Raw genomic sequence first — 16748 nt, 5'->3', positions numbered from 1 at the left:
CTCAAAAGCTTAAGCCTATGAATATTGGCCCAATTATGCTATATTAACTATTCACACTTATGATATTTTTAAATATGGAACTCAACCTTTTTACACTTACACATGTATACTCAACACACTATACGTATCACAATTCGTCCATTCAAAGTGAATTGGACAAGCAAATCTTCTAATCGATAATTGGGCCAAAGAAAGAACTTTAATTTAATTAGTTTATTGTTGTCTCAATCCCACCCTCCCAGTGCAAAACTTATAAATATGCATATGATTTATAAGCTCCTTTTCAATCACTAGGCAACAACTATACTGAAGGCCCAGTTGTTATTTCCCTCATCGCAAATGCACAGCATACATGATTTCTCCACGATACTAGAAAACAACAAATAATCAAGAGAATCAAGAATATATAGATTGTCATCTGCATCATGTGGGGATTCTCCATTGCAGAGATTCGAACCTACACCCTAGTATATGTCTTGACCACTTGGGAACTTCCTTAGGCCATTGAACCACCGCCCTTAATGGTATCAAATTAAGGGTCTTGATATCACATAAATGTTGACATGAAAAATAGTTACATCAGTGAACAGGGCTTGATTTATCTGTTCAAGTTGTCGTGACAAATTTATATTTAGGACTGGAAAGTTGCCGTAGGAAATAACATTATAAAATAGGCACAATTACACAAAGACATTAAGGTTTACATGATTCGGCTTAGCAAGCTTACATTTACGATTGAAGACGACATGAAAGAAATTCTACTATAAAAAAAATTATTTAAAAAAGAAAAAAAAAAATTGAAGTAGAAATTAGTGGTGACCAAACAAACAAAGTCCCATTATACACCAAAATCACTTTCGTCGAAACTAAAGAGAACTTCTTTTGCAAAAGAGAAAATTTCTCTAGTCTTCTTGACACAAATCACAATATTGACCGAAAATCTTCTCTATATATTTTTGGGCTCCTAAAGTTTCTTAGTTCCCTTAGACCTTGAAAGCTATGAATTTTCCGTGCATACCAGTGTTGGGGATAAAAACACTATATCCTGCCAAGACCCGTGAGATACGAAAAGAACGAAGAATGTGGAATAATAAGATTAGGCAATCACACATGAATACAAAATTTGCGTGGTTCACTGCTAAGGGCAACGTCCACAAAGTTGAAGCGAATTTCATTATTTGGAGAACATTACAAGAGGATTACAAAACAAGAGTGTTGTTTAAAGTGTTTAGTTTCTAAAACCTCGATAGAAAACCTTACTACTCTCTCTGATGTTTTCTCTCAGTATTTGACTCTTAGAAAAGCATAATTGTAAAGTCTCAACAAAGAGACTTAAATAGGTAGCAGTAGAAATTGCAAGTTATAAGGTGGTGTATCCGAACTGCCTAGCCACCTCGTTCGGATGCGTCTAGGGTTTGTGAACCTGTTACCCTGCCTGTCCAAACATACAAACGCACTATCAGGACATGACCAAACATTGGTGTTCTCAGTGGCTCTCGTTTGGATACCATTAAGGCGGTTTGTACATGCTTGATTTCTGGTACTCTCGGTGGCTCTCCCATTCAGGCGCTATAACAGCCCGTTTAGATGCACACGCATATAAACCAAATTTTACCAACTCTAAGAACTAGATCCACTTGCAAGAACACACTAGGTTTATTGTATGGGTGAGATGCCTGTTCCATATTTAAAATTGTTTGATCTTTATTTAAATTTGAAGCACAAAGGTTCATATTTTGTTAGCTCATATATATATATATATATTGTTGTTTTGTACGTAGTGGTGTTTCTCAATGTATATAGCATTTATGAGTTATGATTGATGGTTTTATGAAATTGTAGATGAAGTCTCTGTCACTACTGCAGGCTGCTGAGTTGCTGCTTTCCTGGGATTCAAAATGGACTGCCCGATTTGACTATGCAAAGCAAGTCTTCGGAGAAGAGTCCAACTTAGTGTTTCGTTTGAAACGGCCGGGTTTGCTGTGTGTTTTGCATATACGTTTGTTCCCACGTTTTGTTTTCTTCGTCAATGTCCTTGGGTTGAAAAGTAGTTAAATTAATATGAACCATCTGTTATTTTAACATAAGATTATATGTTATTTTTACATAAGCTGAATCTTTCTAGAAAAGTTCCCAGAAGGGTTGACTATAGGTTAAATTGGTGAATGTAGAAGCATTTTTTCCTACTAAACCGAAAAAAATCGGTTAATTCACCAATTTGATAAAGACAATAATAAATTTAGACTATTTCAATTAACTCGGTGTACGTGGTAAGTTAAGTCACCGGTCAGTTAGTTGTAAGCTTTTTATATTAGGCCAAGCCTATTTTTACGGGCCAAGATGAATTGTTTCTGGGGCCATATGGTTATTTTTTGGGCTAAACAAATGTTTATTGAACATATTTTTGTTCAAAACAAGTGATGCAAAAATCTAAGAGTTAAAGTTAGTTCAGTTCAGTTAATCAATGAAATAAAAATTTTATAAAGTCAAAATAATTTTTTTTACTCCAACTACCGAAAGTCTTACCGATGGCGCGGCGATTTGACGGGGACACTGCAATTGAATATTCTGCCATCCCCTAATTCCCATGATAAATTTTCCGCACTCGTTTATATGCATAAGTTGAACGCAGAATTTTCCATGGCTCTACCATCCAGAGACCAGAATTTTCCACAACAAAATATCAAGAGTCGTACCCTACAGATTTGAACATGCATGAAGAAAAGCAGCCTCTATAAACAGACAAAATTTTAACCAAAAAAAAAAAAAAAAAGCAGCCTCCACGAGGAACGCCAATAGTACGTACGTACCCCGCTAAGTGCCACTCTTTTTTTGTTCTTAATAAGTCATCACTAATAATATAATAATAATCATAATTATTATTATTATTATTTTAATAAGAAGAGGAACTCAGCGCTAAAGTTTTGGCCTCTTTGTCTTGACCCACAAGAAGTGACATATAGGAAGGTTCTATTGGCTGAAATTTATAAGTTTAATTATTATACGCCATCCTGGCAGCTACAAATTGCTAAATAAATAAAGTTTGTGAACTTTTATATTAACCTTCGTTTTTTTAGTATTATATTATATTATGTATTTCATATGAGCAATGCTACTTATTCTCTCAAGTGTCTGTTTTTTAGTATCCTTTGTGTTCTTCTTTTTTTTTGTTTTTCTTTTCTTTAAAAAGAAAAAAAAAACAACTATTGAATAGCATTTCCATATTGGACCCATTTCCATATTATGATATATGTGTTGCCAAACTTTCGCTACCACAAATTAAGAAGCTCTCCATGTTTATCACGAAAAAATAAAAAGAACAAGAAAAAAGAGTCAAGCAAGAACCTTCACTACAAAAAATTTGGTCATTAGCGGTGACTCAAAGTCGCTGCTAATGACCCAAAAATGGCTGCTATTTACCAATAGCGGCGACAAAGTGGCTGTTATTTGGTTGCCGCTAGTAATCGGACGCTGATGCCAAATAGCGGCAATTTTTAGGGTTGCCGCTAATGAGGGGTCATTAGCGGCAACTTTGAGTCGCCGCTAATGACTTTTTTTGTCGCTGCAAAAATATGTTTGAAATAGCCTTAGGGTTGCCGCTATTGGTATACCAATAGCGGCGACCAGAGAGTCGCCGCTAATGATATACAAAAATTTAAAAAAATTAATAGCGGCGACCAAGAGTTGCCGCTATTCCACTATCATCAGCGACGACTCTAAGAGTCGCCGCTATTCACTATCATTAGTGGCGACTTTAAGGTCGCTGTTAATGATATAAAAAAAAATTAAAAAAAATTAATAGCGGCAACCAAGAGTTGCCGCTATTCCACTATCATTAGCTTTAATTCGCCTTTAACTTGCGGCCTTTTACTTTTTCTTTTCTTTTTTCTTTGAAAAATGTATTATCAACTTATGAAATTATGACATATTATTTTAAAACTAATTTTTAGAGACAAATTTTGAAAAGTATAGCAGTTTTCTTACGACTTTTATTTTTATGGAACCAGAGGAGTTATTTATTTCGAGATTTGACTAATTAGGTGGTATAAATTTTGTTTTTTTAACGATTTACATTTAATTCCAAAGATTTTATAATAAAAAAGAAGAAAAGATATAGTACCGAAAAAGAGGGCAAAGCATAATTATTACGTGGCATAATGAGACCAAGTCATGAACTTAGACAAGTGGCCGAGAGAACAAATATCATAAGCAAGGCCTGACCCACTACACATGCAGCGCCACCATCCCTTGGAGGATGGTGGTCAAAAACGAGACAGTTTAGAGATCGAAGAAAAAGAAAAAGAACGCACAATGCCAAATAGAAAGAGAGACGTACGGATCGAGGCAACTGGCTGATCCAAAGAAGCTTCTTCACACATGTTTGTTTAGTACTTGCATCATTAATGCTTCATGGTCATGGTCTTACAGAGTTGGCCATGGTTGTTGGTTTGTTGCATATAAATGAGGCATGCAGCATATGCATCCATCTTCAAGCTAATTAATACTTGGAGCGAGCTAGCTAACTAGATCCATGGAGTTGTGGCTCATCATCCTCCTATCTCTCTCTGCATGCTTTTCCATAAAAACCCTCTTCACTCTTCTCTTCTCCTCCAAAACCACAAAAAAGAATGAGTTCCCACCAGGACCCCCTTCTCTTCCCATAATAGGACACCTCCATTTACTTCCCAAATCAACAATTGAACTTCGTTCCCTCCTCTCTAACCTCTCCCAAAAGTATGGCCACATCATGACACTCCTCGTCGGCTCTAAACCCCTCGTTTTCATAACCTCCTACCCCATTGCCCACCAAGCCCTTGTTAAAAACAGCGCCATCTTTGCAAACCGCCCACCACTTGTCCCCGTCAGCTACGTTCTCAGCAACAAGCGCAAAGATATTGGGGGATCCCCCTACGGCCTTACTTGGCGTGTCCTTCGTCGTAATCTCATGTCCGAAGCTCTCCACCCTTCTAGCTTGAAATCCTTCTCCTTCGTCCGCAACCGATCCATGGAAACATTGGTTAACAGCTTCAAGCAATGTTCCAAGCAAGAGGGCGAGGCCGTACAACTCTTTGAGCACCTCCACCGCGCTGTGTTTTCCTTGTTCATTCTCATGACATATGGCGACATCGGTGAAGATGCAATTCGAGAAGTCGAACACATACAATATACATTTCTTGTCAGCTACGCTAAGTTCAGCGTCTTCGCTTCCTGGCCGAGATTGGGGAAGCTTGTCTATAGAAAGCGCTGGCAAAGGTACACTCAATTTTTAAAGCGTCAATACGACATCCTGATGCCTCATATTAGAGCTCGCCAGAAGTTGAAGCAAGAGAAGGGCGCCAAAGAAGTGGATTTGGTTACATACACGGACACCTTACTGGATTTGGAAATTTCTGAGGGCGCCGGTAAGCTTGAGGAGGCCGATGTACTGAGCTTGAGCTCTGAGTTTATCAACGCAGGTGCCGACTCAACCGCAACGATGTTCCACTGGGTCATGGCGTATTTGGTGAAGCACCCGCGTATTCAAGCCAAGCTTTTTGGTGAAATCAGCCGAGTTGTGGAACAAGGAGCGAAGGAGGTTAAGGAGGAGGATTTGCAAAGGATTCCATATTTGAAAGCGGTGATCCTCGAATGTCTCAGAATTCACCCTCCGAACACCTCCTTAGTTCCACACACAAACACAGAAGATATGGAGTTATGTGGCTACACTATCCCCAAAAATACAACGGTGCTCATCGGAACAGCAATAATTGGGCGCGATCCAACGGTGTGGGAGAATCCTATGGAGTTTAGGCCTGAAAGGATGATGAGTAGGTCTAGTAGTGATGACGGTGGAGAAGAAGTGGGTGATGTGTCATCGTTTAAGATGTTGCCCTTTGGTGCTGGGAGGAGGATGTGTCCCGGTTACAAATATGGATCCCTTATTCTTGAGTACTTTGTTGCAAATTTGGTTTGGAATTTTGAGTGGAAAGCGGTGGATGGTGTTGATCTGTCGGAGAAGGAAGAATTCTTGGTAGTTATGAAGAATCCGGTGCGAGCTCAAGTTATCCCAAGAGTCAAGTAGATTGTAGATAGTACATACGTTGCTGTTAGTTGTTTGTGTATGAATAATTATCATACGTACAAAGTGGCCTCATGTAGGACATGCATGTTACGTACCTTATTTATCGTTTTTTTTTTTTTTTTTTTTTTTTTAAGTATTGTTTATCTTTCGTTGGATTGATTGTATTAAATCTTTGTCAATAATTGATACCAACTATCGCACCAAAATATCTATATAACTATCTTACCTATTTTCAGATATTTACATCGCATATATATATATATATGACCAACTTTCAGACAACCTAAGTTTAAATAGACTACTTCATCATAATGAAGGAAAATTTGAGCATTTTCCTATATATGTATAGGATTGTAAATGAACCGAGCCGAATTGAGCTTTGTCAGTACTGGGTTGGCTCATTATAGAGGGCATATAATCAAGCCGGTCTCGAGCCCTTCCAATATCTGGGGCATCATATCAGTCATATGCATCATAGATCAATCATTCATACAGATTTTTATCTTCTTCTTTTTCCTCAACCATCTATAAAAATTTTATAGGTAAAAGTGTGAGTCTACGACTTAGTAAGTTCAAGCAAACTAACCATTTAATATGAGAGCCCCCATGTATTTGAAAATGTCGTATCTCATCACTCGTACGTGTTTACTAAACAACCATGTATGCAAGGTTTTCACAAATGAGTTTTAATAAATATTGTATGGCTAAATGGTAAACTAAGTTATAGACAATTTGCTACATAGTAATAAATCAGAATAGTATTTCCTTACATTTTTTTTACTACATAATTAACTTCACATTTCATAATATGAAGCGATAAAATAGTTCATCGCATAATAAGTAAAACATAAGTACTTAAAATCAACATAATTTAAGTACATAGCTTTGCACAGCATAACATATCATAACATACATATCATAACATACAAAATCCCCTCAATCACAAGCAATTTCGCCACCTCCATTCCAGAAGAATTAAAAATTGCAAGAATCTCACCTTTCTTGAACAAACAAACCAAACCACAAAGAATCACAACCCAAAATTCGGTGGCTTTGGGCAGATTCTGGCTGCATCGCTCGGTGGAGGAGGCGTTGGTGATTTAGGCGTACATGAGTGGGGGTACTGTAAAAGGGTTTTTATTTTATTTTATTTTATTTTTTGGTCTATAGGGATTTTGGTTAGCTGATCGAGTGTTTTTATATACATTATATTTGGTGTTTTTAACTAGCTTGTCAAAATTTTACTAGAGGCTGTAAAACTCTTATTATACAACCCATCTTGATTGAAGGGACTCTCTTATGAAAAACATTACTAGTCTTGCAACTAGTTTTCCCGAAGAAATAAAGTCTTTGAATTGGAGATGAAAGCAAACCAAGGAGAGTCATTCTCTTAAGGTGCACGAACCTTAAAAAGCCTCTAAAACCTATATGAATCTCCACTAGGAAGCTGTAACAACCATTCGAAGGAAGCTGAAGCGGGAAAGGCACTATTAAAATTTGAAGCAGGAGTTGATGAAGAGTGGGTACTCTATATATATATATTTTTCATCGGGATTTTGTGCCTAATTTCCACGCACATCCTTTGAAAAACAAAAGTAGGGTAATTTTCTACCACAATATAGAGGTGTCAAAATTAAGGTGAAAACTACAAAAATTCCAATGTAATTATTACTAAAATGAAAAAGTAGATTAGCTACCTAAACCTCCATGAAGATAAGCCGGTGGTGGTTTAGTTTTTTTAAGGAAATTCTCATAGGGTTAGGCACGTATTAAGATGTGGGTTCGATTCTCTACAATGGAGAATCACTCACAGAAATATGATTAGTATTAGCCATATTAGGAATCATTGATGTCTTTATGAGGTTGAGTCAGCTAGTTATGACTCAATTGGTCTTGAGAGAGTACTCACGGTTCCCTCTATTTATGCATTGCCTTCTTAAGTGGTTTCCGACAGGCATATACTACTATGGTCATGTTCAGATAAAATAGCTATTATCGGTCGCCAACTCCTACCCTTTTGATTAAAAAAAAAATGAAGAAGATAAGCCCTAAATTAAAACACTTAAAACAGAAAATTGATATATGATATAAGTGAATATTTTTTGTGCTCACCAAAAAAAACTTGGACATTGAAGGTTGGGTAAAACAAAATAGCATTCACTCGAAAATCGAAGTCGGCTAAATTAGATCACCAAACACGTAGGATTTTCACACACACACACATATATATGTGGCATATTTGAGAATGAAGTTAAAAATGCCCAGACCCACAACATGGTACGTAATTTGTAAATAAATTGCTAAAAGTTGTTCTAGTAGTGACGCATGCATGACGTGTGCAACTTTAATTACTCTCTTTGGCTTCACTCTCTAGCTATTTCACACGATTATTCAATATGGTATTAATTTAAAAGATAAAATAAACAAAAGAAAAACAGAAAAAAGGAAGGAAGGAAAGAAGGAAAGAAAGAAAGAAATAGGGTATAAGGTTGAACGAACAGCAAGCTATGAGTAAGGTATTTGGTACTTCAAAATAGGATACAAGTTTAAGTAAATCTTTGATCATTGTGTGAGCCTTGATTCTACTTGCTAACTTTGATATTAAATGGATTGATCGGGACATAATTAGGATTTCTCATTTCAAGGACAAGGATTCTCTCCGGTTCATTTTAACTGGTGGGGATTCATTTAGTTTTAAAATAGAGATAAAATTGTCATTTCACAAATTTTTTTTGTCTAGTTTAAATGAACGGGGAAAAATTCAAATTCTCATTTTAAGGGCCATGAGGGGTTAAGCCCAATTTTGGTAAGACCAAACCTAATTTTTAAACAAAAAATGTACATATATTTAACTTAATAAAAAAATATTTAAAAATTAGTGAGGGCCACCGCCCTTTAACGTAGTTCCGTCCTTGATCGGATGAATGTTAATGCCTCCTCTTTTTCTAGACCTATTTGATATGCCTGTAATAAGGCCATTCATGCCACTTCGGCCTTTTCGATGGCTGGATTCAACATGTTGCATTCGTTGTCCCTGAATATATTTTAGTGGCCTAGATGATCTCAAAGAATGATCACTTCATGAATAATTGGTGATGAATAATCTGTGAGAGGGGGAGAAAATCTTATATTTTGTGGTATGGGCCATTGAGCCATTTTGGGCCTCCTAGGACTTGATCGGGCTCTTAGACCCATGGACTTTTTGGGCCCATGAGTATGCTGCAATTCATGCCACATGCAGTTAATGAAAAGGTCAATAATGATTATAGGTGTAACACCAGAGCCCATATTGGAAAGATAAGAATTAGCTTACATAGAGTAAGTAGTTTATAAAGATAGTTAAAAGTGCTAAGTTCCATATTGTCTAGTTATTAGAAGAAACTGAGCTTTATAATAAATTTTAGATAAACTTCAAATTGATTAATTCTTTTAGGGTAATAACACAAATATGACTAACACTTTTTACTGGGTCGTTACAACTTACAATAGGCATCATAACCTTGCATTTTGGTCAAATGGAGTGCATGTTTTAATAACTCAAGGCAAGTCTGTTGATTTAGTCATCACCAATTATTCATGATTTCATGCACTTGTTACTTGGAATAATTTGGTGCCGAATCCATTGTACTCATTTTTGTTCTTAATACTGAGATGCACTGAAAGAATCCGGCCGGTCTATCATGTGACTAATTCTCATTTAAAATGGTCATGTTTGGCATGTTCTCTTCTGTTTGGCACTTGGCTGGGTGTTTTCTCTGTTAAGAAACATGTTTTTTTTTAATGTTGCAATAATCATTCTTTTGTGCATCGTACGATTATCTGATGATACTTGTTGACCGGTTTCCCTTTTTTTTCAAAGTTGATCATCACACTTTATGTCATATAGGCAGCATTGTAGAAAAGCATCATGGAGTTTTCACAACAAGAGTTCAACTTTGTACACATCTATGTAAAGTCAGTGCCAAAGCCCTTGAAAATTTCATAAAGGTAACTTAGGTCTTGGACTTTGGTGGCATAACCATCATGTTTAAAGTTTATATTTTGCTTGAGTGCAAGCAATTTTTTGGGACTACATCCCTAATTTAACTAAGTCGTGTGGTATGAGTGCGTTACACGAATTCATAATTTATCTTTCATGGGTGGGTATACGAAAAGACCTTATTTTGGAGGGTTTCCCGTCATATAAAAAAAACAATCAGAAATGTAGCTTGACTATGTCCTAACCAATATATTTCCAAATACTGCTAATAGGATATGCAACCTGTAAGAGGTTTCTTGAGTTATCTATTAAACATATATTGGGGTGTGCGATTTTTTATGTTGTTTTATATTATTCTATACTTTATTTAAAATTGAGAATGCCAAGAACAAATAATTTAGAAATTATGTTTGGATGATTTATAAAACAAAATGGAAAAATATGTTTGGAAAGATGAATTAAATTGATATAATTAAAAAAATAATAATAAAAACTAAGAGAAAGAAATTAAGTGGTGGTTGGAAAACCACCCCTGGGGTGGCTCTGCCATGGGTGTGAAAACTGTATTTTTATTGGTGGATCTTGAATCATAAATTCATACTCTAACCTATCACCTATGTAGTGTTTGTAATGGGGATCGGATCAATTATTCTGGTAGGAGTAAAGTTAGAAAGACAAAAGGAAATTAATAATGAGAGAGAGTTTTGCAGCTAAGCTTCTTCACAAGCTTACTTGCTCTCAAATTTACACCACCCAAGCTATCATTCATCATTAACTGAAACCATGCTTTTTATTCTTGCATGACGTCCATCTCCACTATCGGTTTCAAAAAAAAAAAAAAAAAAAAAGTGATAATTGAATGTGTTACTTTTATGTGTAAGGATAAGGTTAATTCGTATAAATATAGAATATATACAGGAAAAAGCCTACATATTCTCCTTCAAATTACTATTTAATTAATAATGTATTTTTCAAATTTTTAATTGAGATAATGTCTCCTTTAAACTATTAAAATTTGTCAATATATATTCCTTCAATGAATAAAATGCCTTAATAAAATAGAAATATTTTTTAAAAAAATGGTGTAAATTTAAAAAAAAAAAAATCTTTTTTTTTTCAAATTTATTAGAATATTTTTATCTTATTGAAGAAAAAAAAATTATGGACATTTTTTATTTTTTTGCTGGCTTTGAGGAAATATTATCAATTTTTTGGTAGTTTAGAAGAATATTGTCGTAATTGAAAATTTTAAAAGAAATTATTATCAATTGAGAAGTAGTTTGAAGGAGGCATATACTTCCACCCTCATATGGAGTTCCATATATATATTCAATTGGTGCGCGCATGCCAATTTCATGCATTGTCTGTGTAATATTAGTGGAAGACTTTCATCCAATCTTGCGTTAGAGCTGCCACACCTCCACATGAAAAACGCATGGTACAACTACAACAACAACTTACAAGTATCAAACAGATAGAAATCAAACATTTAATTGTAGGAGAGGAAACTGGAGGTATTCCCAAAACCCCATGTAAAAATATATAAAATGTAAGAGAATACGTGGTATTTATAAAAGACTTAGAAGCAAACTAAATCAGAGTTAATATGGAATTTATTCTAACACCGTATCTACCAAATGAAAAATACTATCATTCTTCTTAATATTTTCTTAGTGTTCTTCTAATCTTACCTGAATATTATTTTATTAAAAAAAATAGAAAACAATATTATTCACTTTAGACCGAAAAAACACTAAGAAAACACTACAAAAAACCGTAACATACTAGCATTGCTAGTACCAAATTGTGAGGGTCCATGTATATCATCAAAAACTACCCCACAACAAATTAATTGCAACCATTCAGTCAATTTTTTAACGCTTATAGTCAGAAATTTCGGTTACATCTCATAATATCTTCACCAATTCCTGTTCTCTCTCTCTCTCTCTCTCTCTCTCTCTCCCTCCTATATATATACGAAGAAACCAACAGAAATTATGAAGGAAAAGCATCAAAACATGTACAAAATAATGGCATGCATTAATGGGAAAATGAAGTATATTTGTGGGGTGTTAATTATCCTCCTTATGGCCGTTGTTTGTGAAGCTGGCGTCCCTGCAGGCGCAGTTTCAGGATTCATTCAAGCAAGAGACGCCCATTTTGCACTAAATGGATCTCCATTCCTCTTCAATGGCTTTAACTCGTATTGGATGATGGTTGTTGCTTCAGAGCCAAGCCAAAGGTACAAAATATCGAGTGTGCTTCGCGAGGCTTCCGCCGCTGGGCTCACCGTCTGCCGGACATGGGCATTTAGAGACGGAGGTTACCGAGCTCTCCAAATATCTCCGGGCGTTTATGATGAGCACATCTTTCAGGTTATATCACTTCTCTCTACTTTCTTCTTTCTTTTTTTCTATTCAAAAATAATATTAGAGAGTTTTCTTCCAAACTGGATTGAAGGAATCTCTTCAAACTCAATCTATCAAAATGACATGTGTCTTTTGAACATGTGAGATGTATATATTTTTTTAATAGCAGGGACAAAGTTTGAATTAATCTTTCTAAAAACTCATGTGCATTTCACATGTTAATAACAAAAAAGATACTAGTTCAAATCTCCCTCCGCCCTCTTGTGCGGACATGTCAAAAAAAAAAAAAGAGAACACATGTCATTTTTATAAATTGGGATGGAAGAAGTTCCTCTAATTCAGTTTGGAAGAGAATTCTGTCCAAGAGGATAGGACGCAGGGGCGACAGGAGTGGCTTCCTACTTGAGCATGACCATCTATAGCAGTACTTACTCACTAAGAATCAATGACAGAAAGAATTTAAACGGGGAGATTGCAAACGCTCCCTCAAGTCGGTTTCAACCATACTCAACTTTACTGAAAGCACTAGTGGACACTTAGCCGGTGAAATGGGAATAATTCCAAGCCATGCTGGGCGTCGGTTGATGTCGATAGAAAAATTTTTGTTTTATCAAAATGTTAGTAAAGTCGGAAATTTTACCGACTTATTCTGCCAAATTTTAGTCCCGACACTCATAGGCGGTCGGTTCGGTCAAGTCGGTATGTGAAAAAAATTGAAAATTATCGACGAAGTCGATCAGTAAAGTCAGTTCGGTTAACAAATTTTATTTCGCCTACCGAATTGAATTTGTCGGGAAAAAAAAAAAAAAAAAAGAGTTTCGCCTGCCGCTCATTGGTTAATCGGTGTCGGTAGAAGTCGGTCGGCTATTGGTTGGTAGGCAGTCGAAAGTCGATAAGCGGTAAATTTGCTCAAGCCTAATTCCAAGCGTTTTCATTGCGGGATTCGAATCCCAAACCACTTGGGAGTGAGATAAGTGGCACGCATAATGCATTGATTTGTAGCTTCTTTGAAATGCTTATTATTACTTTTAGCGATTCTCAGGGACTTGATTTTGTGATCTCGGAGGCAAGAAAGTATGGAGTTCGTTTAATTTTGGCTTTGAGTAACAATTACCAAGACTATGGAGGAAGACCTCAGTACGTGAAATGGGCTAGAAGTGCTGGCGTGGCAGTCAATGGTGATGATGATTTTTACACAAATGCAGTCGTGAAAGGGCACTACAAGAACCATGTGAAGGTAAATATTATAGGAGAGCTGCTTTCTTCGGATATCATTTACATAGAAATAAATGCTAAACCGTTAAACCGCAACTTGTCTCAAAAGCTTTATTAGCTGATAGAAAATGATAGACTTAATCGTTTAAATTATATTCTAATACATTTCCTCACGTGTGAGCTCAAATTTCCACTCAACAAGTAAGGCTCAACAAGTGAAATTTTAGCTAAAATAGAGGGTAAATTATAGAGTTAGGGTTTACACTCATAACATCTGTCTCTAATACCATATTAAATCACAACTTGTTTTAAAAGTTTAAGCTGACAAAAAATTGTAGAGTTAATCATTTAAATTATATTCTAACACTAACATGTTGCCTCTTTTTTGTTTTTCCCTTCTTTTTGTCTGTTATATCTATGGTTTTGTCACAGAAAGTGCTAACAAGGATGAACACAATCACTGGAATTGCATATAAAGATGATCCGATGATTATGGCTTGGGAACTAATGAATGAACCACGCTGCAAAGTTGATCTCTCTGGCAAGACCATAAACGTGAGCCATTAGAGCCCTAACTCAACAATTTATAGCAATATATATATATATATATAGACATAGATGCACTTGTAAAATTATTGTATTTATTCAAACAGGAATGGGTTCAAGAGATGGCTCCCCATGTTAAATCCATTGACAACATACACTTATTGGGAGTTGGCATGGAAGGTTTCTATGGAGACTCAATTCAGGATCGAAAGCAATACAATCCTCAAGGTTTCCAAGTTGGAACAGATTTTATAACCAATCATATGATTAAAGAGATTGACTTTGCAACTATACATGCATATCCTGATGTCTGGTAAGCTCAAAATTTTCAGAAATATTCACCAGCACTCTCATCCGACTAGCAAAAATAACCTAAATTTTGTCTAGCTAGAATGCTAAAATGGGTCTAAAATGCTATTTGCATCCTGCTCACCAAATTGCTGAAATATTTGGTGAGTGTGAGCCCTGCCCACCAAATCTTGATTTTGTTTTTGTTGAGCTGGGTGTAGTTAAAATAAAAAATAAATTTACTGAGCCAGATGTGAATGCTCTTTATATTTTAAAAATTTCGATAACGTACAGGCTTCCAGGACAGAGCGATTACACGCGAATGACATTCCTGCAAAAGTGGGTGATGAGTCATTGGACAGACTCGAAGAGCATCTTGAAGAAGCCATTGATTTTCGCCGAATTTGGAAAATCAAAGAAAAATGCAGGTTATAATGCCTTCTTAAACACTGTTTATACAAGCATTTACAACTTTGCCAAAAATGGAGGAACAATGGGCGGCGGTTTAGTTTGGCAAATCACGGCGAAAGGGATGGAATCGTACTTCGATGGAAATGAGATTGTTTTGTCCGAAAACCCTTCTACAAGGGCTATCATTGCTCAACAATCTCGGAATATGGCAGTTCTTCAACATTCATTAAATAGCTCAGAAAGTAAGATATTGAGGAGTAACCGAAATAACCAACCAAATGACTAGTGATTATTATGAACGAAAAAGGATGGCAATGGAGCTTAAGCATAAGGAATGGGAACTCTAGGGTTTCAACAAGATAATTAGAAGATGAAATTAATGAGATTTACTTTTCAAGTTATTCTGTCCTTGCTAAAAAGAATATCAATGTTGCATTTCCTTTATTTTTGGTTTTTTTTTTTTTTTTTTTTTTGAATGCCGAGATGAAAAAACTGAGTATTATGTTTATTAATTTTCTCGAATTATGTGATTCTCACGTGATAAGAAACACAATAGTTTTATAGGTTGAGTTAAGAGGAATTCCTTCAAATTTTCAACCCAGTTAAAAAGAAATTTGTCTCTTTTCTCTTTTAACTACTACTCTCCTCTCTACCCCTTTCTCTCCTGCCTCCTCTCTCTCTCTCTCTCAATCTCTTTATAACCACCACAGTTTTCTCTTTCAACTACTACTCTCCTCTCTACTCCTTTCTCCCCTGCCTCCTCTCTCTCTCAATCTCTTTATTAACCACCACAGCCATGGAGATTGGATCCTCCATGGTCATGTAGGTTGAGCCACAAGCAGAGGTTGACCTCCATTGGTGGCGGATGGAGATCTCCACAGGGAGATCGGTCATGGCTCAACCTCCATGGCCATGGAGGCGGAGTTGCAAACGTGGAGGACACAGCCGTGGAGAGAGGAAATCAGAAAGTTCCTATTTAAAAATTCGCACAAATACTAGAGAGAGAAACATGATCAAAATTCAGATCTTAAAATTAAAAATTAAAAACTCAAAATCTTTGAACCGAAATGAAACAAAACTGGAGAGATATCAAACATATTTTCCCTAACACCTGATTTAAATGTTTCACGGTCCCCTTTTGAGAAGCCAAAGATAAGTAATCAAAATAGACGTCCTCATACTTTTGAGATGAGGTTCGAATAGCAGCCTATAAAGCTTCAACTTTCTTTATTATTTCCAAACCCAGTAATTGAAGCTGGGACTCTTTCGAAGAATACACTATCCTGAAGTATATTTTCAACATCTAAATGATACAAAAAGAAAAAAGAAAAATTATGAAGAGCTGCGATCCCAGAGAGCTGCAAAACTTGCAATAAACAATAACCTACAAGCCAAGCACAACAAACAATTACATAACAAACCTTGCCATCCCGGAGAGCTGCGAAACTTGCCCGCCGTGTTTTTACGGACTGACGCACACACTTTACAAAATCTGTCTCACAGCATGGAATATTGGCTGATCTACAAGGACTGATCCACAATCTCTTCTTTCTTTGCACTTTATCTTCTTAAAATATAATGAAGTACAACTCCACTTATCATAGCAAATCCAAAAGGGGTGGCTGTTCAGTTTGCGATTTGGCATGACTAGCCCGAGAGGCTGAAGAGGCCGCCCTTCCTCTTCCTCTTCCTCTACCAACGGCAGTTGATGGAGGCGGAGCAAGTCTAAGCGCAGATGGCTCATTCTTGCTGGAAGCAAATATGGATCCAAGATCTGTTGATTTCTTATCTGTGTAAGTACTTGAAGCTGGTATACCCTGACTCTGTTTCAGAAATCCAATAGAACTTTGGGCGATAAGACCCCCACTTCCCAGACTAC

The 16748-nt window shown here is 36.2% G+C and overlaps 2 protein-coding genes across 2 annotated transcripts; both read left to right on the top strand.

Annotated features, from left to right (window-relative positions):
* Positions 1-4431: 4431 nt before the first annotated feature.
* LOC132183006 (cytochrome P450 89A2-like) lies at positions 4432-6091 on the top strand. Its single transcript, XM_059596390.1, has one exon. It carries the CDS (start codon positions 4532-4534, stop codon positions 6059-6061), a length of 1530 nt encoding a protein of 509 aa, XP_059452373.1. The 5' UTR covers positions 4432-4531; the 3' UTR covers positions 6062-6091.
* Positions 6092-12059: 5968 nt separating this feature from the next.
* Positions 12060-15240, top strand: LOC132183063 (mannan endo-1,4-beta-mannosidase 5-like). The gene is made up of 5 exons (XM_059596460.1): positions 12060-12415; positions 13452-13646; positions 14057-14179; positions 14278-14483; positions 14753-15240. The coding sequence occupies exons 1-5, from the start codon at positions 12071-12073 to the stop codon at positions 15153-15155; spliced, it is 1272 nt and encodes a 423-aa protein (XP_059452443.1). The 5' UTR covers positions 12060-12070; the 3' UTR covers positions 15156-15240.
* The last annotated feature ends 1508 nt before the right edge of the window (positions 15241-16748 follow it).

The sequence above is a fragment of the Corylus avellana genome, chromosome ca5, assembly GCF_901000735.1.
Source record: "Corylus avellana chromosome ca5, CavTom2PMs-1.0".
Taxonomy (NCBI): domain Eukaryota; kingdom Viridiplantae; phylum Streptophyta; class Magnoliopsida; order Fagales; family Betulaceae; genus Corylus; species Corylus avellana.
Note: the sequence above shows the minus strand (reverse complement) of the source record. Positions and strands in the feature narration are given on the sequence as shown.

What these genes read in the sequence shown, in the direction of transcription:
- LOC132183006 (XM_059596390.1), top strand. Translation starts at nt 4,532, where the DNA reads ATGGAGTTGTGGCTCATCATCCTCCTATCTCTCTCTGCATGCTTTTCC.
- LOC132183063 (XM_059596460.1), top strand. Translation starts at nt 12,071, where the DNA reads ATGGCATGCATTAATGGGAAAATGAAGTATATTTGTGGGGTGTTAATT. An exon ending in TCTCTGGCAAGACCATAAAC is followed by an intron (nt 14,180 to 14,277) that starts GTGAGCCATTAG and finishes TTATTCAAACAG; the next exon opens with GAATGGGTTCAAGAGATGGC. An exon ending in CATGCATATCCTGATGTCTG is followed by an intron (nt 14,484 to 14,752) that starts GTAAGCTCAAAA and finishes GATAACGTACAG; the next exon opens with GCTTCCAGGACAGAGCGATT.